The 20508-nt window shown below is 46.5% G+C and overlaps 1 protein-coding gene across 2 annotated transcripts in view; it reads right to left on the bottom strand.

Moving 5' to 3' along the window:
- Positions 1-12437, bottom strand: part of STIM1 (stromal interaction molecule 1) — a 188764-nt gene extending 176327 nt beyond the window's left edge. For both annotated transcript variants that reach the window (XM_081239482.1, XM_081239481.1), the window contains exon 1: positions 11763-12437. In XM_081239482.1, the coding sequence (XP_081095608.1) occupies positions 11763-11901 (139 nt within the window). In that variant the 5' untranslated portion in view covers positions 11902-12437. The remainder of the gene's footprint in view (positions 1-11762) is intronic.
- Between the last annotated feature and the right edge of the window lie 8071 nt (positions 12438-20508).

Raw genomic sequence — 20508 nt, forward strand, 5'->3', positions numbered from 1 at the left:
AATAAGCTGTAAAACGGGAAACCCATTGTGAGGATTAAACAAGATTACGTATGTGAAAGTATCTAACCCAGTCCTGGTATAGAATACGTGCTCAATAAATGGAGCTCTTATTATGATAAAGAAAAATGTTCGTACACATCTTAACTTCCCTATTATACTCAATCCTTTTACCGGGCAAGGTACAACATACATGTTAAATGTTAGCTGAAGAGGTAAACACTACATAGATACAGACCCTATCCCAAAGCTTATATCCACAAGAGCTCAACCACAATGCTGTTTTTGGAGGATACAAACTGAATACACAGCACTCTGTAGCTATACACTTCACCAGTGTGATACTCCCATTCAGTATTTATTAAGTGGATACACTTTCTCATTCCCTCCCCCATCCCCTACAAATTCTAATCCCAGTTTATTCCAGGCCACTTAGGTGACAGAACAAACTAATGCCACTAACAGTCTGATAAATTGTACACTTTTTAATCCAAACACACATCTCTACTTAAATTCATACAGCTGTTTCCTTCCCTCCCACAGTTATTAAACAAGAATAGAAACAGCATTGGCCTTTGGGTCAGATAAACCTAAATTCAAATCCTGGCTTAGTCACCTTAGGAAAATTACTTAAATTCTCAGAGCTACAGTTTCCCCATCTATAAAATGAGAAAAATATCCACCTTTAAGGGTTGTTATACAGCTGTAAAGACCTAGCCCGGTGCCTAGAAGATAACAGGTGCTCAATAAATAGCAGCTATCATCATCATTCTTATCATTGAAGTTATCTGAGTTGCCTCAATTACATACTTATCTCTTTAGCAATATACAATATGAGTTTCAGTGAACTTTGCCCTTGTCGGCAAAAGTTTCTTGAAATAAGACCTCCACAAGTCTGAGTACCCAGGTACACACACACACACACACACACAAGCTGCTTTCTAACCTGTGTATGTGTTACGCCTGAAGGGCACCCAGCTCCCCTGGTCCCTACATTCTAGATGCTGGCTCTAGGAACTTGGAAAACACAAACACATTTGCTTTAATGTACACACTGTAGTGATGAGAGCTCTGAGAGCTTCCTGAGAGCCCTGAGATAACCCAGAGAGGCCAATCAGGAGCGGAGCTACTGAATCTCACTGGAGAAAATCAGAGGCACATGAGACTTGGAAGCCTGCCTGCCTGCCTGCCTGCCAGTGAGACTTCTGGTCATTACTTAGGCCAGCATTCAACACAAGGCAGCCAGGAGCTCTGTAAAATGGCTAACAGGAAAAGGGACAGGTTTGGCCCAGCGGGGCCATGCTGACAGCACAGCTGACTCTTTTATGCCTTTGCCTCCTTTACCAAGTTTCCCTAGAGGCCCCTCCCCAATGCCTTGAAGGAAAGCTGGTGTGATGTCTGCTCAGGCTGGAGTTCTCTGAGGCCCAGGGAGTTCGCAGAATCAGAGATAACCTTTAAAACACCAGTGATCTTCACTGGACTATCCTACCTCCCTGCTGCACAAGCCCAGCACGAAAGAAGGCTCCCTTCTCCATCCCACAAGCCAGGCTAAGGAAAGTAGTTCTGTTCCTTCAGCTGCCTCACATTTGCCCTGTGGTAAACCCAGGGGGGCCATGCAGGCAAAGACAGGCAGCAGCAGAAGCCAAGGAAGCCCCGCCCACAAGACTCATCTCAGGCCTCCAGGAGCACAGCCCTGCTCCACTCCTACGACAGCCACCTGCTCAGGGCAGCCAGTGCTACGGCAAACAGAAAAGGCCAGCCAGAGTCAAGGGCCGAACCATCTCCCAGTGCGACTGGTAACTGTCGCCGAGTGCAGCTTCAGAGATGAAGTACCAGGCAGCAGAAAAATAGTGTGTGCCCACAGAACACCTCAGAAATCCCCCACGTGAACTCCACCCCTAATCTCAGGGCACTCTTGTCGAAGCTCGTCACTTGGCACTCTCCCTCCATGACTACTCAATCCAAAGATCAACTCATTACTACTCATCCATTTATTCAGCAAATATCTATTGGGCACATACCCTAGGACCCGTACTGTGATAGATACCAAGGACGGGTGCTATGGTCAGAAAAAATAGACATGGCTCTTGCCTTCAAGAGAGAGGAAAATATGCAAAAAAAAAAAAAAAAAAAAAAAAAGCCTTTAAAAGCTATTTCATACATGTTTTAATCCCGTTTTCAAGTGAGGAAACCGTAGTTTGGGTCATACTGTCAGTAAGTGCCCAGTGCTCTTGATTCCCGCATCGGGCTATCTCTTGCTTTAAGAGGCATAAGCAGGGTGTGAAGGGCACAGAGTATTGTAGATAGCAAGTGCTACCGGAGTTTGGAAATGAGAGGGAGTTTGTGGCTAGCATTGATGTCAGGGATCACTTCACAGAGGACTCAGAGGTTAGGGAGGAAGGAAGGAGGAGGGGGAGGACATTCTGGGAGGCAGTAAAATGGCACACATAAGTAAAGGCAAAAGAGAAGCAGTATAAGGTGTGCTCTGCAGACCAAGACAAAGAAAAAAAGCCTGGCTGGGCCAAAATGTAGAGAGGGGAACAGAGGAAGATGAAGTGGGCAAAGTGGTCTGGGGCCAGAACCCTGGGTCAGGAAGGAAACTACTACCCATAGAGGGATTTTAGGGCTTACACCATCTCTATTCCAAGCTCCCCAGCAGAAAACAAAAGTACGGTGCTGTTGGCTCATTTCAGGTTTTTCCTTGCAGGTCTCTCACTGAAATAAATCTGCTCCACTCTGATCAACATGACAGGGCCATAGCCATCCCTACTCAAGTCTCACCTGCCTTAGCAAGTTGTGCCAACACAGGCAGGGCTTTGTCAAATTCTCAGTGCCCGGAAAGCTCCCCTTTGGCACTTTGTAGGTGGCCACAAGTAACCCCACAGGGCTTTAGAAACATTTACCCTGCCTGTGGAGGCCCCAAGTCTATACATAAAGCAACCAGCTGAGCCAAACAATGGTGAGATATGCAGTATTACACTCTGACCCACCTCCTTTGGGAAATCTGCTCTGTACATCAAAACAAACAAACCTCTCCTTGCTTGAATTGAGATTGCCAGGGGAGTACAGAATGCAGATATTAGTCACCATATGCCACAGATATTACTGGGCTTCTTTTTCTGCGCATCATATAAAAGCTCCCTAGCTGGGCAGGGAAGCTCCTCGGAAGCAGCACTGACTTTGCATACCCCCCAATTCTGCCCAGCACAATTTCTGTGAACACAATACAATATTGTGAACTGCTTTCTGCTTTTCCTCTGTATAGGTCTCAGACCCCCTAACAACCCAAACTGGCTGCGTTAGGGTAAAGAAGCTCCACAACAGAGTGGGAACAGTATGTGAATAATAATCAGACAAAATTAAGATTCTGGCCCCAACTGAGACCTTGGGCAAATTTGTTCCTGTCATATGTAGATTGAGGAGTTTAGTTGAGATGGTACTTAAAAGCCCTTCCAACTTTGACACACTAGGATGTGAAGTCCTAGCACTCAACATCAACAGCCCTAAAGGTCAGAGTAAGTTTTTCAGCTGTCAGTGTGTAAGTCCCAGTTCAATGCCACTTATAAGTCTAGCTCTCAGAAGCCAAGTTGGGGTAGTAAAGCCTCCAAGGTCAGTGGCTGTAAAATGTGCTCCAGAACTAAAGGTACCAAACAAGGAGTTGGGAGCCATGACTAGAACCTAGGATAAAAATCTAGTTTAGAATTGGGTTTAAAACTGTGGAGGAATATAGGTAGAAGGGCCATGTCAACTCTACATGTCAAAGCAATGAAGTCATGCATGAATCAAAAGGACATAATACCAAAGGGAGTATAGAAAGACACCACAAGACTCTAGGAGGCAAGCAAAGGAAGTCAGAGAAAAACTAAGAGGACTCAGCACCCAGAAGCCATTGTTCCCAAGATCATGGCCCTAGAATGATGTCACAGGCATCCTCTATGATGGCCCCCAGTGATCCCTACCCTCCTGGTATTCATGCCATTGTATAATCCCTTCACCTTGACTTATTTCTAACAAACAGAATATGGCAGAAGTTGTGGCACATCAATTGCAAGATTAGGCGATAAAAAGATTGCAGCTTCCATCTTGGGTGCTCCCTCTTGGATCACTTGTCCTGGGGGAAGCCAACTGTCAGGTCATGAGGCAGCCCAGTGCAGAGGCCCATGTGGCAAAGGACCAAGGTCTACCAACAACCACATAAATGAGCTTGAAAGTAAATACTCTCCCCCCAGTTGAGCCTTCAGCCCCAGCCCAACAGCTTGACTACAACCTTATGAGAGACCTTGAGCCAGAGGCACCCAGCTAAGCAGCACCCAGATTCCTAACCCACAGAAACTGAAAATAATAAATGTTTACTATTTTAAGTCTCTGCCTTTGAGGATAATTTGTTATGTACCAATACAGGTAGGGACTAGGCCCATCTGGTCAGCTATTTCAAGTCTGCAGGTGGGGCTAGGGAAGTGGTTACACCCAGTAAAAGGAAGGGGGTATAGGCCGGAAATAAAGTGAAATACTAGCACCCAGACTTTATCAACAGCTTCCCTATGGCCTAGAGTAAGCTTTGAGTAAAAGTCTAATTTGGCCACACCCAGGGTTCATATAAGTCTGGTGGGTACACCTGAAGTAAAACAATGGCACTACAGCAGGTTCAGAGAAGCAACTTCCATTAGACAGGCGCCACCATAAGAAGACACACAGATTCTGACTGAGGCTTTTCCAGGCCCATAAAAGCAGAGGTTGCGAGGACCCCACTATCCCTAATTGTGTAGTACTTTAGAGTTTATAAAGCCCTTTCACCACATAAGTTATCTCATTTGATCCTCACTACAAATCTATTCATTAAGGTTATGCTCTTTCTACAAATGAAAAAACTAAGGCTGAGAGAGGTAAAGTGATTTACCCTCTACAAGGTCCACAGACAGTAAGAAAAAAAGCTGGAACTCTGAAGCTCCCCTAAATCCAGATATTTATGTCTGCTGGCTGTGGCCAACTCAGACCCTTTTGCCAACCAAAGCCAATCATCTCATCTGAGCTTCTACCCAGCCCCACACACTCATTTCCCAACTCTCTTCTCCCCGCTCGCTACACATAGGTCCTTTGTGGAACTAGACAGTTTCCCAGCTACTCCCAACTGCATTCTCGTGGTAAGGCCTGCAACAATAAGAGTCTGGTTTCTTTAAAATCCTAGACAAACTTCTTCCAAGCAAAATGAGGCCATTGGACTCAAACTGACCTGGATGACTTTTTTAACAAAAGCAAAAAACAAGAAATTCTATTTTTTGTTTGTTTGTTTGTTTTGCCTCACCACATGGCTTGCAGGATCTTAGTTCCCCGACCAGGGATCGAACCCGGACCCCAGCAGTGAAAGCACAAGAGTCCTAATCACTGGACCGCCAGGGAATTCCCCAAAAATGAGAAATTCTAAAACAGTGAACTTTCTAAATAAGTGAAGCTTATTTCTTCGACTTTACCTAACCCTTTCGAAGTAAAACTTCTTCAACTTCCAACCTAGTAAACTACAGTTGAAACAGAACCAGACAATAAATCCCCTTCAATTCAGTTTTACAAACTCTACAGTATGTAAAGTATACCATGTGTCAAGGCTTGTGCTAGGAGCTTCCTGTCCTAACCCTTGAGGAGTTTTTATCAAGGAAGGCCGGCACATACATAGATAACTCCAACAGGGTAGCATGATTGGTAGGATTATAGACTCCATCATCCTCCAGAGCAGCACTTTGTGATAGGTGACTAGACTATTCGAACACCTTTGTTAACACAGCTATGGCCAGACCATTGAGGCTAAGGCTCTGCATGCCAGATTGGTGAGGGACACACTGACAAGTAATGTGTTTTGAGAAAAACAACAAGGGCTTGATACACAGATCCCCAGAGTTATGGTTCTGATCCTGCCACTTTTTAGTTATGTGACAAAGAACACAAATTTCTCAGCTACGAATTCTTCACCTTTAAAATGGGCATAATGGGAATTCCCTGGTGGTCCAGTGGTTAGGACTCCATGCTTCCACTGCACGGCACAGGTGTTCAATCCCTGGTCAGGGAAGTAAGACCCTGCATGCCACGTGGCATGGCCAAAAAAAAATGGGCATAATAATAAAAACAGGTATACCTACTTCCAAAGTTGAGGATAAAATAAAATAATACATTGAAAAGGGATAAACAGATCTGAACTTGGATGAAAATACAAAGTGCCCTGGGTGAGCAACACCATGAAGGGTTGCTGAAAAGCCCAGAATGTGTACCAAGATATATGAGAAGGTATGAAAGGAAGAGAGAAAATATGATCCATTCAAACAGGCCCTGATTTCAGCTTTTCCAACAAACTTTAACAGAGGTTTTAGGCTGGGCGCAATAAAAACAGAGATAAATAAAATACAACCCCTCCTCCTTTCTTCCACAAAGAGCTTACACTTGTAAGAGAGCAAATATATGTACAATGTGCTATGTGTTAAATTAGAAATTTATACAAAGTATCCAGGGGGTAATAAAGAAAGCTCTGTATTGTTATTACTTGATTTCTTACACTGTGTTATGGGCACAGGCGTATTCAATGTATTATTCTTTATACTTAGTTGTATATCTTAATAGTTCATAAATTTTTTTTTGATCAGCAGTAACAAAAAAAGAAAGCTCTGTTGGACACCCAGTTTGGTATCTTTCTCTCTCCCAAAAAATTTGACAGCCAGAACTGCTGGGTTTCCTGGAGAATCATTTCTCATAAAAAGCAGTATACCACAGCATGCCCATGAAGTCACTCAGCACTGTATCTCAAAGCCACCCAGCAGGAAATGAGGGGCCCCCTGGGGCTCAAACTCAAGTCCTGTGAAGACCTAGGAAACCCTCCCATCAAGACCTCATCCCTTCCTTGTCAGAGAACAGGAGTTCTTAGCATGAAGGCTCCACATTCCTAAGGAGCCCATGAGAAGAATTGGGGGTGGGGGTGAATTTGGATGGGAAAGAAATTACATCTTTATTTTCAACATTCTCTTACTGCAAGTTAGCATTTCCTTCAATTATACATAATAACCAACCAAAATATTATTAGCCCTACCTATGATTTTGTCACCAACAGAAAGTACAGACATTTTCATGTCACATTACATTGGTACAGATAGCTCCAAATATTATTCATAATCATCATTACTTCAAAATTACAGTAGTTGTCAGACCTGCCACAGACCACACGTGACTGCAGTCTTCCTGTCTACCAGCCCTCGTGCGAGGTAGTTGGCCAACTATGAAGCAACTCTGCCCAGTTATTGTTCAGCCGCCAGTGAGACCCCATGTGCTCACACTGGTGATCCAGACCTCTACAATGCCCCCTTCCCTCCAACAATCCCCAAGTCAGACCACTCCCCACCCCGTTCTCTTATGCCTCCGCCCAACCCCTCCTTCAGGAAGCCCTCCCCAGCCACCTTAGCCTAGCTCAGCCCACACAGAGCTCTTGTAATCCTTAGCCTACACTGTCTACCCTGCTTGGTTTTGTGCTTCATTAAGCCTGTGCATTATGTTGTATTTAATATTCTCTAAATATATATCCCCACCCCCACCCCCCAACTAGACTTCTTTGGCAGCCCTAAGTTCCTTCCATAGTACAAAGCAAGCAGTAAGCACTCATTAAGACTTGTGGATGGAATAACTGATTAAGCCAGGGTCCCTGACTCAGATGTCTTAGTCTAGTTCTACTAATAACCCATTGTGGAATTTCTATGTGACGCCTCTCTGGACATCAGTTTCCTCATATGTAAAAATAAATAAGTTGAACTAACAGATGTTTCCACCTCTTAACTTTTCAATTAGGCAACCACTTTTTATCTCCCCAAGATCTGAGAAAAATTATGGAGGAAACTGAGAAGCCTCCCCCAGCTCTCCCAGGCAGGGTTAGTCACTTGCTCCTCTGGGCTTCCCACAGCCTTTTGTATGTATATATCATACCTCTACTTCAGCGCTTATCACAAAGTTCTGAAAGAGTGTATAACCTAGTGGCTGAGGTGGAGGTGGGGAGAAGAGTCAGACTGCCTGGGTTCAAATTCTGGCTCTATTCCCTACTATCTGTATAACCTTGGGTAAGTTACTTGACCTCTCTATGATTTCATTTCCTCACTTAAGCACACAGGATGGCTGTAAGAATTAAAAAGAATAAAATGTTTGGAATGGTGCCTGCCACACAGTAGGCACTAAAAAATGTCAGTTGCTATTACTGTTGATGTTACTGATGTTATTAATGTCTTGCTAGGCACTGGGTTCCTACTTCAGCTGGATCTCTGTCCTCTTCTCGTTCTCCATCACAGCACTCTGTTTATGTTTTCTTCCACAAAAATTACCACAAGACACCATATTTATTTATGTATTTATTTTCTATCTCCCCACTAGACTGTAAACTCCATGAGGGCAGAGAACATGTCTGTTTTGTTCATCCTTTAATTCCCAACACCAAACACAGTGCCTGGCCCAGAGCAGGCACTCAAATATTTGCTGAATACACAGCACATGAGCTGACACTGTTCAATGTTTGCTGAATACATTAACCTGGTTAAGCATGATTGTCAAAGCTGAGGTGTGTGTGCAGATGATGTCCTAGCTGCCCCAGGATTAGTGTGACCCTCTGCCCATCCCCCAGTATTAGCCTCAGCCAAGCCGCACCCACCTGCCCTTGGCTCCAATCCAGTTCCGGGAGCCACCCTCAGCTAAAATTAGCATAGCCACCAAGATGGCCAGGCCATTTATAGCCTTGGAGGCAGCAGCAACTAGCTGGGTGGGCAGGCAGGACTCTGGCCTCCCACTCCATTAGGGGTGGACTGAGCAGCCAACCTGCACTCCATAAACTGCCTAGATGCCTATCCTCCAAAGCCCAGTTCTAGTTATGCTGAGTATAACCACGGCTCCTGAGTAGAGGTCCTCAACCAACAGTGGCAGTCACAACTCCAGACTCACGTGGGACCCCTCACACACATTCTGCAGGAAACATTTTGAGTTTCTGGAGGCAATGAGTCCAGAGTCTAAGGAAGGTTCCAAGCATCAATTCCAGGCAGTTTCAGAAGGGCAGGCTTCAGAGCAGCACAGTCAAGCACAGATCTTTACTGAGAAAGTAACTTAGCACAACTGGGTATACAGGCATCAAAGAGCCAGAAGGTGACAGGAATGGCCTCTCCCAATGAGAAGGCCTTCTAGCAGAGCACCTGCCTTCCCTGGAGGGGTAGACCTTTAAGATAGCCATGTACATCCAGCAAGAGAAAAAAATGCAATTTTCTGGCCCCTGCAGAAGACCCTCCAGAGGAGAAAAAGACAGCCCTTTTTTGGATCTCTGCTACAGAGTCACCAGGGGCTGCCTAACTAACTCACCAAGAGGAAAGTAACATTCTCTTGGCCTTACCTAGTGCTCCTTTAACAGGGCAGGGCCTGAGAAGACAGAAGAAGTCTAGGACTTAAGAATCAGAAAACTTGGGACTCCCCTGGTGGTCCAGTGGTTAAGACTTTGCCTTCCAATGCAGAGGGTGCGGGTTCAATCCCTGGTCGGGGAGCTAAGATCCCACATGCCTTGCAGCCAAAAAAACAAAACATAAACAGAAGTAATATTGTAACAAATTCAATAAAGACTTTAAAAATGGTCCACATCAAAAAAATCTTTAAAAAAAAAATAAGAAAACTGAGCATAAGACTCAATTTCTTCAACAATAAAAATGGGGATAATACCACCTGCCCTGCATTCTAATAAAGCAATTGCGAGACTTTGTGGGAAAAACAGCTGTGTAAAATACAAACTTTAGAGAACATACAAATGGACTAGATATGTTGAATCTGATTTAGAAAAGTGGCAGCTTTAGGGTAAGTAAAACTCCTGTGTTCTGAGGATACAGAGGGACTGGAAAGGCTACAAGAGTTCCTGGCTGTGTAGACAGCTCCTCACCAAATCCTTTAGAAGAGCCCAGTCCACCTCTTTGCAAAAATGAGTTCTTATCTGAGTCAAAGTCCCAGACAGGCCCAAGGTGACAACCTACCAGAACAGCAGTGCTGGGGCCTCCAGGTTACCACAAACCATAGCCATTCCCAGCACCTAGGGTCTCTGAGATTTCCTCCCTGGGCTTCAATATTACTGTGACAATAGAAACTAATTTCTGAACTGAGAGGAAGAAAAGACCAAAAGAGAAGCCTAAGTAGTATAATCAACACAGCCAAGCCTCTAAAATATGTTGTGTGGAGGGCTGTCTCCATAAGCTCAAGCCAGGGGCTGGTTATGAGGGATGCTGGAGTGCCTCTTACCTATGGCATGTACAAACACACAAATCTTCCTGACAGCTAGCTAATGCCTAAATTCAAAACTTCATCTCTTTCAGCACTGTGTCTAAAATAAAGAACACTTCCTCTCCCCAAAAAGAAAATTCATTTTATGTCAGGCACTCATATTTTAGGGTGAAAAAGGGACATATTATCAGTTACAAACAGGGATGTCACTGGGACGTCACTGGGACAGCAGAGATGCTCCTCACGTCTCCTGCACAGTTTGACCTACATCTGCCTTCATAGCCCAATGACAGCCAAGCTTTAAGCTAGGGTTCAGGGGCCAAGGAGACACTGTATGGAGAAACAGGACTAATATGCAAGAAGGACCTATCTTCAAAGCAACAGCCTAGGTGCCATGCTTGTACATAGGGCAACCCTGGCCTCTCTTGGAAGCCAACCCTTGGGGTACCTGCAGTCACACCCAGCCCAGTCAAGGAATTTAAAAGGGGGTTTCCTAAGAAAGGGTCTAGCACCAAAGCCAGCCTCTGGATGCATCCATGAAACTTCCTGGCCACCATGACTAATGCTTCCTTTTCTTCCTTGTATCAACAGGTATTCACTGAGGCATCCCCTCACTTGAGCTTGTCCCGCCGTAGAAAGAACCCAGCTATAAACTCTCCTCACTCTGCATCTCACTACTTTGGGCAGATCACAGTGACTGGGTGAGAGAAACAGGGATAAAAAACTGAATACCTTCTAAGCCTTGTGTGAAACAACTAAATTTTAAAAGTGCTCTTTCTTCTGCAACAATACCAGGGCTCCTACTGTTTGACAAGGCTCCATAAGTGCATAGGAAAAACCAGGACAGATCAAAAATATTGTAGAATTCCTACCCTCATCAGTCAGAAGAAATAGAATAAGTCAACAAGTGGTCCCAGGAATTATATCATGCCCATGTCAACAAAAGGCCATTTAACTCCCTGGTGGTAAATAGGATTCCATCTAAGGAACTGCCTTGATATTTCAAATGGGCACAGCTAAAAGACAGCAGATTACCTAAGGGAAGGGAGAGAATAGGGTCCCCACGCTCACTGGAATAGAAAGACACACCTCAACACTAAGTTAGAGAGTAATAGAGTTGGCCCAGTCCTGACTCTCCCTACCCAACCCAAGTAGCCTCAGCCTCCCCTGTGCTGCCAAGTGCTGAAACTGGCCAAGAGCAACAGACTTATCATCTGCCCAGGGCATCAGTCCAGACAAGTAGTCATGAGAAGGGGTCTTGACTTGCTGATCTGAAAGGCCAAGGTGCCCCAAAAGCAAACCTCTTTTCACTGCCAACAAAAGACATCCTGAGGAGGGATGAGGAAAGTTGTTCAAGAGAGACAAAGACATTAGAAGGGAAGAACTCTTTGGACTACTAAGAACAGGCAGTGCCATGTGTGGGTCTGCCATCAATCGCAGGTGTAGAAACCTAGGGTTCGACTTCCCCACTTGGGCAACTCAGTTCTTGTCCGTGGCCAAGGCCTTACCTGCTGCAGTGGACTCCTCAGAACTGGCCCCCGAGCCGGTTCCTGTCGTCTTCTCGCTGTGGCTTTGGCTGAGGCTCTGGCCGTGATGCAGGAGAAGCCCCCAGAGGAGCCACAGGGCAAGACGGGCACACACATCCATGATTCCAGGTCTCAGTCAACATGCGCCTGATGTGGACACCTCAGGATCCCAGAGGCAAAGCCGGGAGCCCGGGAGTGCAGCTGACGGTCCTGGAACCCCAGGCAAGATGCCCTCGAGGCGCCGCAGCTGTCCAGCCACCCTCGAGTCCGCCTCCTCAGACAGCCAAAGGTCAAGTGCTCCAAGTTTGGGCTTGGGAGGAGGGCCGGCGCCTCGGGTCCAACAGTGGGTCCGCCGGAGCTGCGACGGCCTGAGCACCCGGTCGGCTCGGGCCGCTTCCGGAGAGTTTGGACAGGGTGGCCGCGGAGCCGGTGTCAGCTCCGCAGCCGGCTACACCCCTGCCGGAGGGGGCGGGCGGGCGGGACCTCCAGCGGGCACCGGAGTGGGGGAGGGAAAGAAGGGAGGGAAAGAGGGGGGCACCTGGCCTCGCACCGCCGAGGATCGGCGAGGGGCACAGGTTCAGGAAGAGCGTGCGACTTCCAGGCCCCCGCGGGCGCGGGCGGCTCGGGGATCCCAGGCCTCCTAGGCCGAGGTCAGTGCTCCAGCCCAGTCCCGTGCCCAGGCGGCCGGAGGTGCCCAGGTTCAGCAGGCGGACGCGCACGGGCCAGGCCCGGGACAGAGGCTCCCCGGCGAGCAGGCGGGAGGCGTGGGGCGGGCCCGGGGCGGGCGGGGGCGTGCTCTCCCGCAGGCCCGCCCCGCGCCGCCCGGCCCCCAGCGAAGCCCGAGCCCGCCCCAGCGCCCAGCTTACCCCGGAATAACCTGTTAGAGGCAGCCGCCCGGCACCCCCAGACCCCGGCGGGCTCTCCCGGCTCTCGGCCCGCTGTAGTCTCCGCCAGAACCCCTCTCCCCAGCCAAGGGTCGGGGCCCGGCCTCCCTTTCCCCCACGAGAGCCTCTCCCGCACTAACCGCCCGCGAACGAGCGGGCGGGCCCCTGACACGCAGTCGCTCAGGTAACCCAGGCCTGCGGCGGCAGCGACAACGATGACAGTAGCAGCCCTGCCCGATCTCCGGGCCTCGGTGCTGCTCCACTCTCCCAAGCTCTAGAGCCGGTCAGGGCAAAGACCCTCGGCACCACGACTGCCGCCCGGGGCTGCCTGAGGCGACAACTGCCCGGCCCGGTTCGGCCGGGGGGCCCATTGCCAGCCCCCCACTCCAGGCCGGTATCCCAGGCTCCGCCCTCCCCGCCGCTCCTCGCAACCAATCCGCTTCCGCCTCTCTGCAGCTTAGGAACCCTCGCGCTTCGTCACCCGTGTGCAGCGGCCCCTGGCGGGCAAATCTGGGCGCTGCGAACAGGGCCCGAGCTCGCTGGGAGGCCCTGCCCCTTTGCAGAGGGTTGAGGAATAGAGCTAGGACCCGCCCCGGGGGAGGCCCATTAGGGCCTGCTAGTGGTTTCGGAGGAAATGATGCCAGAAGACACACGAAGCGTCCAAACCACTGTAGGTAAAATTGCCCTACACATACAGTAAGTCTTGGCTAAATGACCCCATCTGCCTTCCTGACGCCCCCTCCCCGCCTCATCCAAGCTAAGTCAGATGCCCTCCCTTAACTCTCACAGCCCGTTTTCCTACCCGCCCCACCTCCAAATCCCCTCCCCTCTAAGTTTTTGCAGGTAGGGCCTGTGGCTGGTTCCTCCCTGCATCTCACTCTCCCAGCTCTCTGTGTGGCTTGGGGGTGTTAGCAACTTGAGAATGAGTGCCCCCATAAAGAGGGAGTTGCGCCTGGGCCTCCTTCAACAGAGCCTGCACTTCCTGTTCTCAAGTGTGCTGTCAGCAAATCTTTACTGAAACCTGCTCTGTGCCCTACCCTGTCCTTGGCACCGGAGGCGGGAGAAGGGATTAGGCCCCGTCCCCCCTCTGACAGTGCTAAGCCAGCTACCTGTTCTGAGCAAGGCTTCTGAAGACCAGGAACACGGATTTGCCCAATAGCTGCCTGGCTTAAGGGTTAGGCTGTCGATATAAAAACACACGTCTGACGTCATCTACTACCACTCTTTCCACTCTCATTAAACTTCAGTCGCACTGTCCTTCTTTAAGTTCCTCAAACACATGGAACATCAGCCACCTCCCGGCCCTTGTATCCGCTGTTGCTTCTACCTGAAACACTCTCCCCTCCTGGCCTCCCCATCAACTCCCTCGTATGGCTGGCCTCTCATTCTTCCAGATGCAGTTCAAGATCTTCTCAGAAACTCCTACTCTGACTGCCACCTCAGGTCCACAATTGGACCATACTCATATCTGCCTTCCCCCACCCCATAGGATTGTGACTTTTCAGAGGTCAGGGGCTGTGCTTTATTCATCTCTGGGAAATGGCCATCCAGCCATAGGCCCTGTACATAGTAAGTGCTCAATAAAAGCTGGTTGATATGAGTTAATTCATTTAATCATGCAAATATTTATTGAGTAACAGCTGTGTGCTGGGAAATCGGCCCTAACAGAAGATGAGCCCCTGATCTAGGTTCTACTAGACCTACACTTGGGACCAGGAGTCTGAAACTCAAATGGAAAATGGGAAAATAGCTAATATTATTGAGAGAAGTAGGTGCGAGTAATAGGGAGTGGTAGGGACTGGGGCACACTGGTAAGCAGGCAGGAAGGTGAACTCAGTATTGCTGGATCATCTTTAAGAGAAGATGGGAATCTGGACTTTTAAATGATGTAGCCCCTTTATCAACACAGACCTACTGTACAGCACAGGGAAGTCAATGTTCTGTAATAACCTATATGGGGAAAGAATCTGAAAAATAATGGATATATGTATAACTGAACCACTTTGCTGTACACCTGAAACTAACACAACATTGTAAATCAGCTATACCCCAATATAAAATAAAAATTAAATTTAAAAAATAAATTTTTTTTGATGTTGGGGGTAGGACTTTTTATTAATTAATTTATCTATTTTTGCTGTGTTGCGTCTTTGTTTCTGTGCGAGGGCTTTCTCTAGTTGTGGCAAGCGGGGGCCACTCTTCATCACCGTGCGCAGGCCTCTCACTATCGCAGCCTCTCTTGTTGCAGAGCACAGGCTCCAGACGCGCAGGCTCAGTAGTTGTGGCTCACCGGCCTAGTTGCTCCGCGGCATGTGGGATCCTCCCAGACCAGGCCTCGAACCCATGACCCCTGCATTAGCAGGCAGATTCTCAACCACTGCGCCACCAGGGAAGCCAAAAAAATAAATTTTAAAAAATCAAAACAGAAAAAAAAATGATATAGCCCTTTAAAAATGATATAGCCCTACATCTATAGCATAAATTGATCACTCAGACTACAAGTTTATAATTTCTGCCTAAGCCAACCCACCTGCCTGTGTAGTCATTTGTCAAAGACAAGAAAAAAGAAAAGTAAGTCATGCTTAATACAACCTCCTTTAAACTCAAGTGCATCATTCTCTTAGCTACCACGTGAGTTCTTTGGGGGTATGGGTGCAAAACCCATGTGGTACAAAGAGCCTGGGTCTTGGAGGCAGGAAGCAAGGGTCTATTACCAATTCACACCAAGACCTTGAAACTCTCAGAGTCTGCTGCATTTCCTGTGAAGCTAAAATGGTCTCCAGGAACTAAAAACAGAATTACCATATGCTGCAACAATTCCACTTCTGGGCGTATGCCCAAAAAAATTGAAAGCAGGGTCTCAAAGAGATATCTGTACACCCATGTTCATAACAACACTATTCACAATAGCCAAAAGCAACCCAAGTAAGTGTCCAGGGATGGATGACTATATAAACAAACTGTGACAAATATATATACATATATATATATATATATATATATATATATATATATATATATATATATATTCAATGGAATATTATTCGGCCTTTAAAAGGAAGGAAATTCTCCATGCTACACATGAATGAACCTTAAGGACATTATGCTAAGTGAGATAAGCTGGTCACAAAAGGACAAATACTGTATGATTCCACTTATATAAGGTTCCTAGAGTAGTGAAATTCATAGAGACAGAAAGCAGGATAGTGGTCACCAGGGGCAGGGGAGAGAAGAGGATAGGGAATTGTTTAGTGGATATAGTTTCCATTTTGCAAGATGAAAAGAGTTCTGGAAACTGGTTGCAGAACAATGTGAATGTACTTAATACACTTAAAATGTAAATTTTATGTTATGTGTATTTTACCACAGTTAAAAATAAAAGTAAAAATAAATGGTGTCTGGGAGCAAAAGCCATGGCCTGGACGATAGGAGAAACATTCTTGTCTCATCTCTGCCTCCAAGATCATGATGTGACATCAGAAAAGCCAGTGCCCCTCTGGATCTCAGTCTCCCCAGCTATAGGATGGGTAGGGACCAGATTATTGATCCAGTTCAGCTTTAATATTCTATAAGGTAGGAAAATCCTGAGACCTCGTGGATCTTCCTGGATCAGAAGCTGTGACTCTCACCTCAGTAGACCCTAGGTTGGGTCCTCATGTAAGTGTAGCGTCTGCAAGAAGCCCTCACCACATTGTGTCTGAGGAGGAAATCGAGAGCTTGGTTTCGTTTTGTTTTTTTCATCTCTGTGTCTTTTTGAAACCTATACGCCAAGCCTTTACCATGTGCCAGGAATATCTCCCTTGAATCACTCTTAGGGCCTTGCTCCTAATAGATATTCTGCAGATGTTGGTTAAATCAAACTGGATTAACAATTCTTATGCCTCTATTCTACTATTTGCAAGAGCTTTCACATCTATTATCTTATCTCTCCCTCACAAAACCTCTGCTAGATAAGTCAGAGACTATACTCATTTTACAGATGAGGAAACTGAGCCTAAGAAGATGAAGTGGCAACCACATCAAGTTCTCTTTCTCCTCTGGGATTTCCTCCCTGTCCTTCAAGTCTCAGTTCAAGTGATATAAATCAGCCATGCCTTGATCACTAATGACAGCATAGCACGAACCAAAAGTTATGATTAGTCAAAGAAAAAAAAAAAAAAGAGCCAGCTCAGAAGTCACCTTCCTTCTTTTCCCACCTTCCCTGACTTACCCTGTCTCTTCAGTCTCCTGCTATACCTTAGAGTACTTATATAACTGAATTATGATTATCCAATAAGTATCTATCTTCCCCATTAGCTCCTGAGCTTATCAAGGACTTCATTTCTTTTTTTTCTGTTTTTTTTTTATTTTTCATTTTTTTTGGCCCCATGGCACAGCATGTGGAATCTTAGTTCCCCAACCAGGGATCAAACCCACACCCCCTGCATTGGAAGTGTGGAGTCTTAACCACTGGACCACCAGAGAAGTCCCAGGACTTCTTTTCATTTATGTTTGTATTCTCCCAAGCTAGGACTGTACCCAGTACAGAGCTGGTACTCAATAAAAGTAAACGAATGAACGATGTGTGTTCTGTACAGCAGCTTAGCTGTCCTTTCTCTACACCACAGGGTTTCTGATTACCAACAGCTTTCATTTGGAAAGTGAGAGAATCTTCAAGAGAATCTTCAGTAGAAGTGTACTAAAAGAGTCCGAAATCTCCTGCTCAGAAAAGTTTAGGAATCTGTAACTTTAGGCTGTGTTATCAGTGGTGCTCCCTGGTGTCCAAAAATGGCAAGTACCGCTATCACTAAGAGTCTGGCTGCGTACAGAATGAGGAGAGAAATCTTGGCTTGTAACAACTCTTTCCAGGCTAGCTTCACAAAGAGAATCATCTCCCTTTCCAGAATCAGTTCTAGAATCTTACTGCCAATGTTCATTCATTCAACATCTACCAAGCCCCTGTTTGTAACAGCCCAGTTCCTACCCTCAAAGAGCTCGGTTTTTCGGAGAAATATATAGATGAAGAGTAATTAGAACATGTTGATAATGTCTTGAAAGAAATTGGTACAGGGGCAGGTGAAGGAGCACAGAAGAGGAACAAGTAACTGCCTAAAGCAGTCAGAGAGGCTGTGCACACGGATTGGGGGAGGAGGACGGGTTCTGGAATTATACTGCCTAGATTCACATCGTGGCTCTGCTGTGTGACTCTGGGCAAAGCAAGCTGCTCCTGGAATGTACCAGGGCTGAAGAAAGAGGAATTTCCCAGAGGGGAGTATGCCAGATGACCTGGGTACCACCCAGTTTGGAGAAGCTCAAAGAGGCAAAGGTGTCCTGGAGGCAAACAGGACAACTACTGTGCTGCCTGTCTGGGAGGAGGGACCCTCCAGAAGTATTGGGCATGTGCTTGGTCCCCCCTCCCCCATCCAGTTATTTCCTCAGGGGGAATCAGGAACAATTGGTCCGAGGATGCGACTCTAGAACTTTGTTTCATTTGTCACTTCCCCTGTTTGTTCTTTCTGCTATCTCCTGTATTACCCATCACCTTCTCATTTCATGAAATGAGACACTGGGCTTATCTTTGGGGGTAGCAATAAGGGGAATGATGAGCAGAAGACTCGTATTTCAGCTCAGGCAGGCTGAAAGCGGGAAGGCCAGGGAATCAAGAGGAGAACCAAGATGGCTGAGTCCCTGGAGCCACATGAGAGAAAAAGAAGAACTCAGATTTAGGGTTAGCTTGAAGAGGCTGGGACTGGGACTGAGCAGAAAACCCTGTGGGCCACTGGTGAGCCATAGGAGCTGGAGCTCAGTGAGGACCAGGCTGGGAAGACTCTTTTGAAAAACACCAGGGCAGGGGTGAGATCAGTTCGGGGCCTTTCTCCTCCCCCTCTCTGTCTTCATCCTGCTCTTTCAGGGGAACTGAGTCAGCTTTAACATTTGACCTTGAGAAAGAGGGAAGAATTATCAGGGAGAAAAACTTGAAAACAACATGAGTATATGCAGAAATTAATGTTTATTAATTGTACCCTGGGCAATCTGCTAGACACTCAGCTTGCTTATCTCACTGAATCCTCACAACCCCACAAAGCACACAGTATTGTCATTCTGATTTTAAAATGAAACTAAATGCCTCTGTTGTATGCTCTTATAGCACTCTGTACTTTTGTATCATTACCTGTTTAAGATTTATCTCCCTTGCTAGTTACATCAGGATAGGGGCTTGCCTTTGTTTTCACCACTGCATCATTGGCATGTGACACTATGCTTGGCCCAGAGGTTTTCCATAAATATGTGTTTAAGGAATGAATAAGAGAGGTCATGTGACTTGTCAAAAGCCACAATGTAAGTGGTATGACCAGGATTTGAATCCTGGACCGTCTGGCTCCAGAACCTGTCTCTGATCTCTCTGTTCTACCCGCACCAAGTGCTTTCATATATTCTCTCATTTCTAAATGTGCTAGCTCAGTGACCTTTTCTCTCAGCTGCTTGTGAACACAAATGTACACTGCCTACCAAGAACTCACCTATTCAGGGAAAGCAAGTGAGAGAAACAGTCCATCTGGAGTTGTGCCCTCTTCCTACCCTCTTCATCTCACCATCTTCTTCCTCCAAGAAGGCTTTGCAGACAGCCCCACCTGTCTACCTGTCTCCTTCTCCTCTGGCTTTATTGGCCCTTCTTATGCCTGTGCCATAAAAGTAGCTCCAAGTCACCTGGTCTCTGATGCTTCCATACATATTAGTGCTTTATTAAGGCAATTTTATTCTGCAAATATACTGAAGGCAAATATACTGAAGGCAAGTATATTCTGCAATATACTGAAGTCCTGCCTGTGCCAGGCCCGGTGGTTGGACACAGAGATGAATCAGATACAACCTCAAAGGACTTACACTTAGTGGAGAAGGCAGACATTAGGCACAGATACAATTAACTGGAGCACAAAGCAAGATGACCTAAATGGTATTAAAGAACTATGAGCAATATGTTACATGCATAAACCTTAATTACTTAATGATTATTTTTAAGTGTGTATCATAGAAGGTCACAGCTCAAAAGTATCATCTGGTTCAACTCCTTGCTTTCTGGTGGAGGAGTCTGAGATCCAGAGAAAGGCAAGGCCTCGTCTAAAGTCTCACAAGCCAGTCTGGCTGAGCCAAGACTAGACTTCGGGTCTTCTGAAGCCCAGCCGAGGGCCCTTTCCTCCTCTGCTAGTAGCTTCATATGCAGCAGTCCCATATTCCATCAGACCATGACATCCTCAAGGCCAAGTCAGGTTCTCCCACCTAAGCAAGGTGAACCAGGGTCAGGCATGTCCAAGACCAAGGCCTCAGGAAATGCAGTCACCCCAGGCTACCAATCCAGCCTTTTGGTCTACTGCACCTATTTTTACCACTATGCTTCTAAAAATGATTTTTAAATATTTTTGCAGAAAACTTTTTTTTTAATGAGCCTTTTACCCAGAACACTAGTATATAAATCAGATAAAAGTGAACCAATTCCAGTTGAAGGAAAGGAAGGCCAGAGCCCCACTATTTTCCCACCCTCAAGTCCTGGGAAGGGAACTTTAGGAACACAGTTCAAAAACCTTTGTTCTGGGACACAATTTTTTTTTAACATCTTTATTGGAGTATAATTGCTTTACAATGGTGTGTTAGTTTCTGCTTTATAACAAAGTGAATCAGCTATACATATACATATATCCCCATATCTCCTCCCTCTTGCATCTCCCTCCCACCCTCCCTATCCCACCCCTCTAGGTGGACACAAAGCACTGAGCTGATCTCCCTGTGCTATGCGGCTGCTTCCCACTAGCTATCTATTTTACATTTAGTAGTGTCCAGGCCACTCTCTCACAATTTTTAATGGCTTC

The sequence above is a fragment of the Mesoplodon bidens genome, assembly GCF_964165515.1.
Source record: "Mesoplodon bidens genome assembly, chromosome: 7".
In the NCBI taxonomy this organism is placed as follows: Eukaryota; Metazoa; Chordata; class Mammalia; order Artiodactyla; family Ziphiidae; genus Mesoplodon; species Mesoplodon bidens.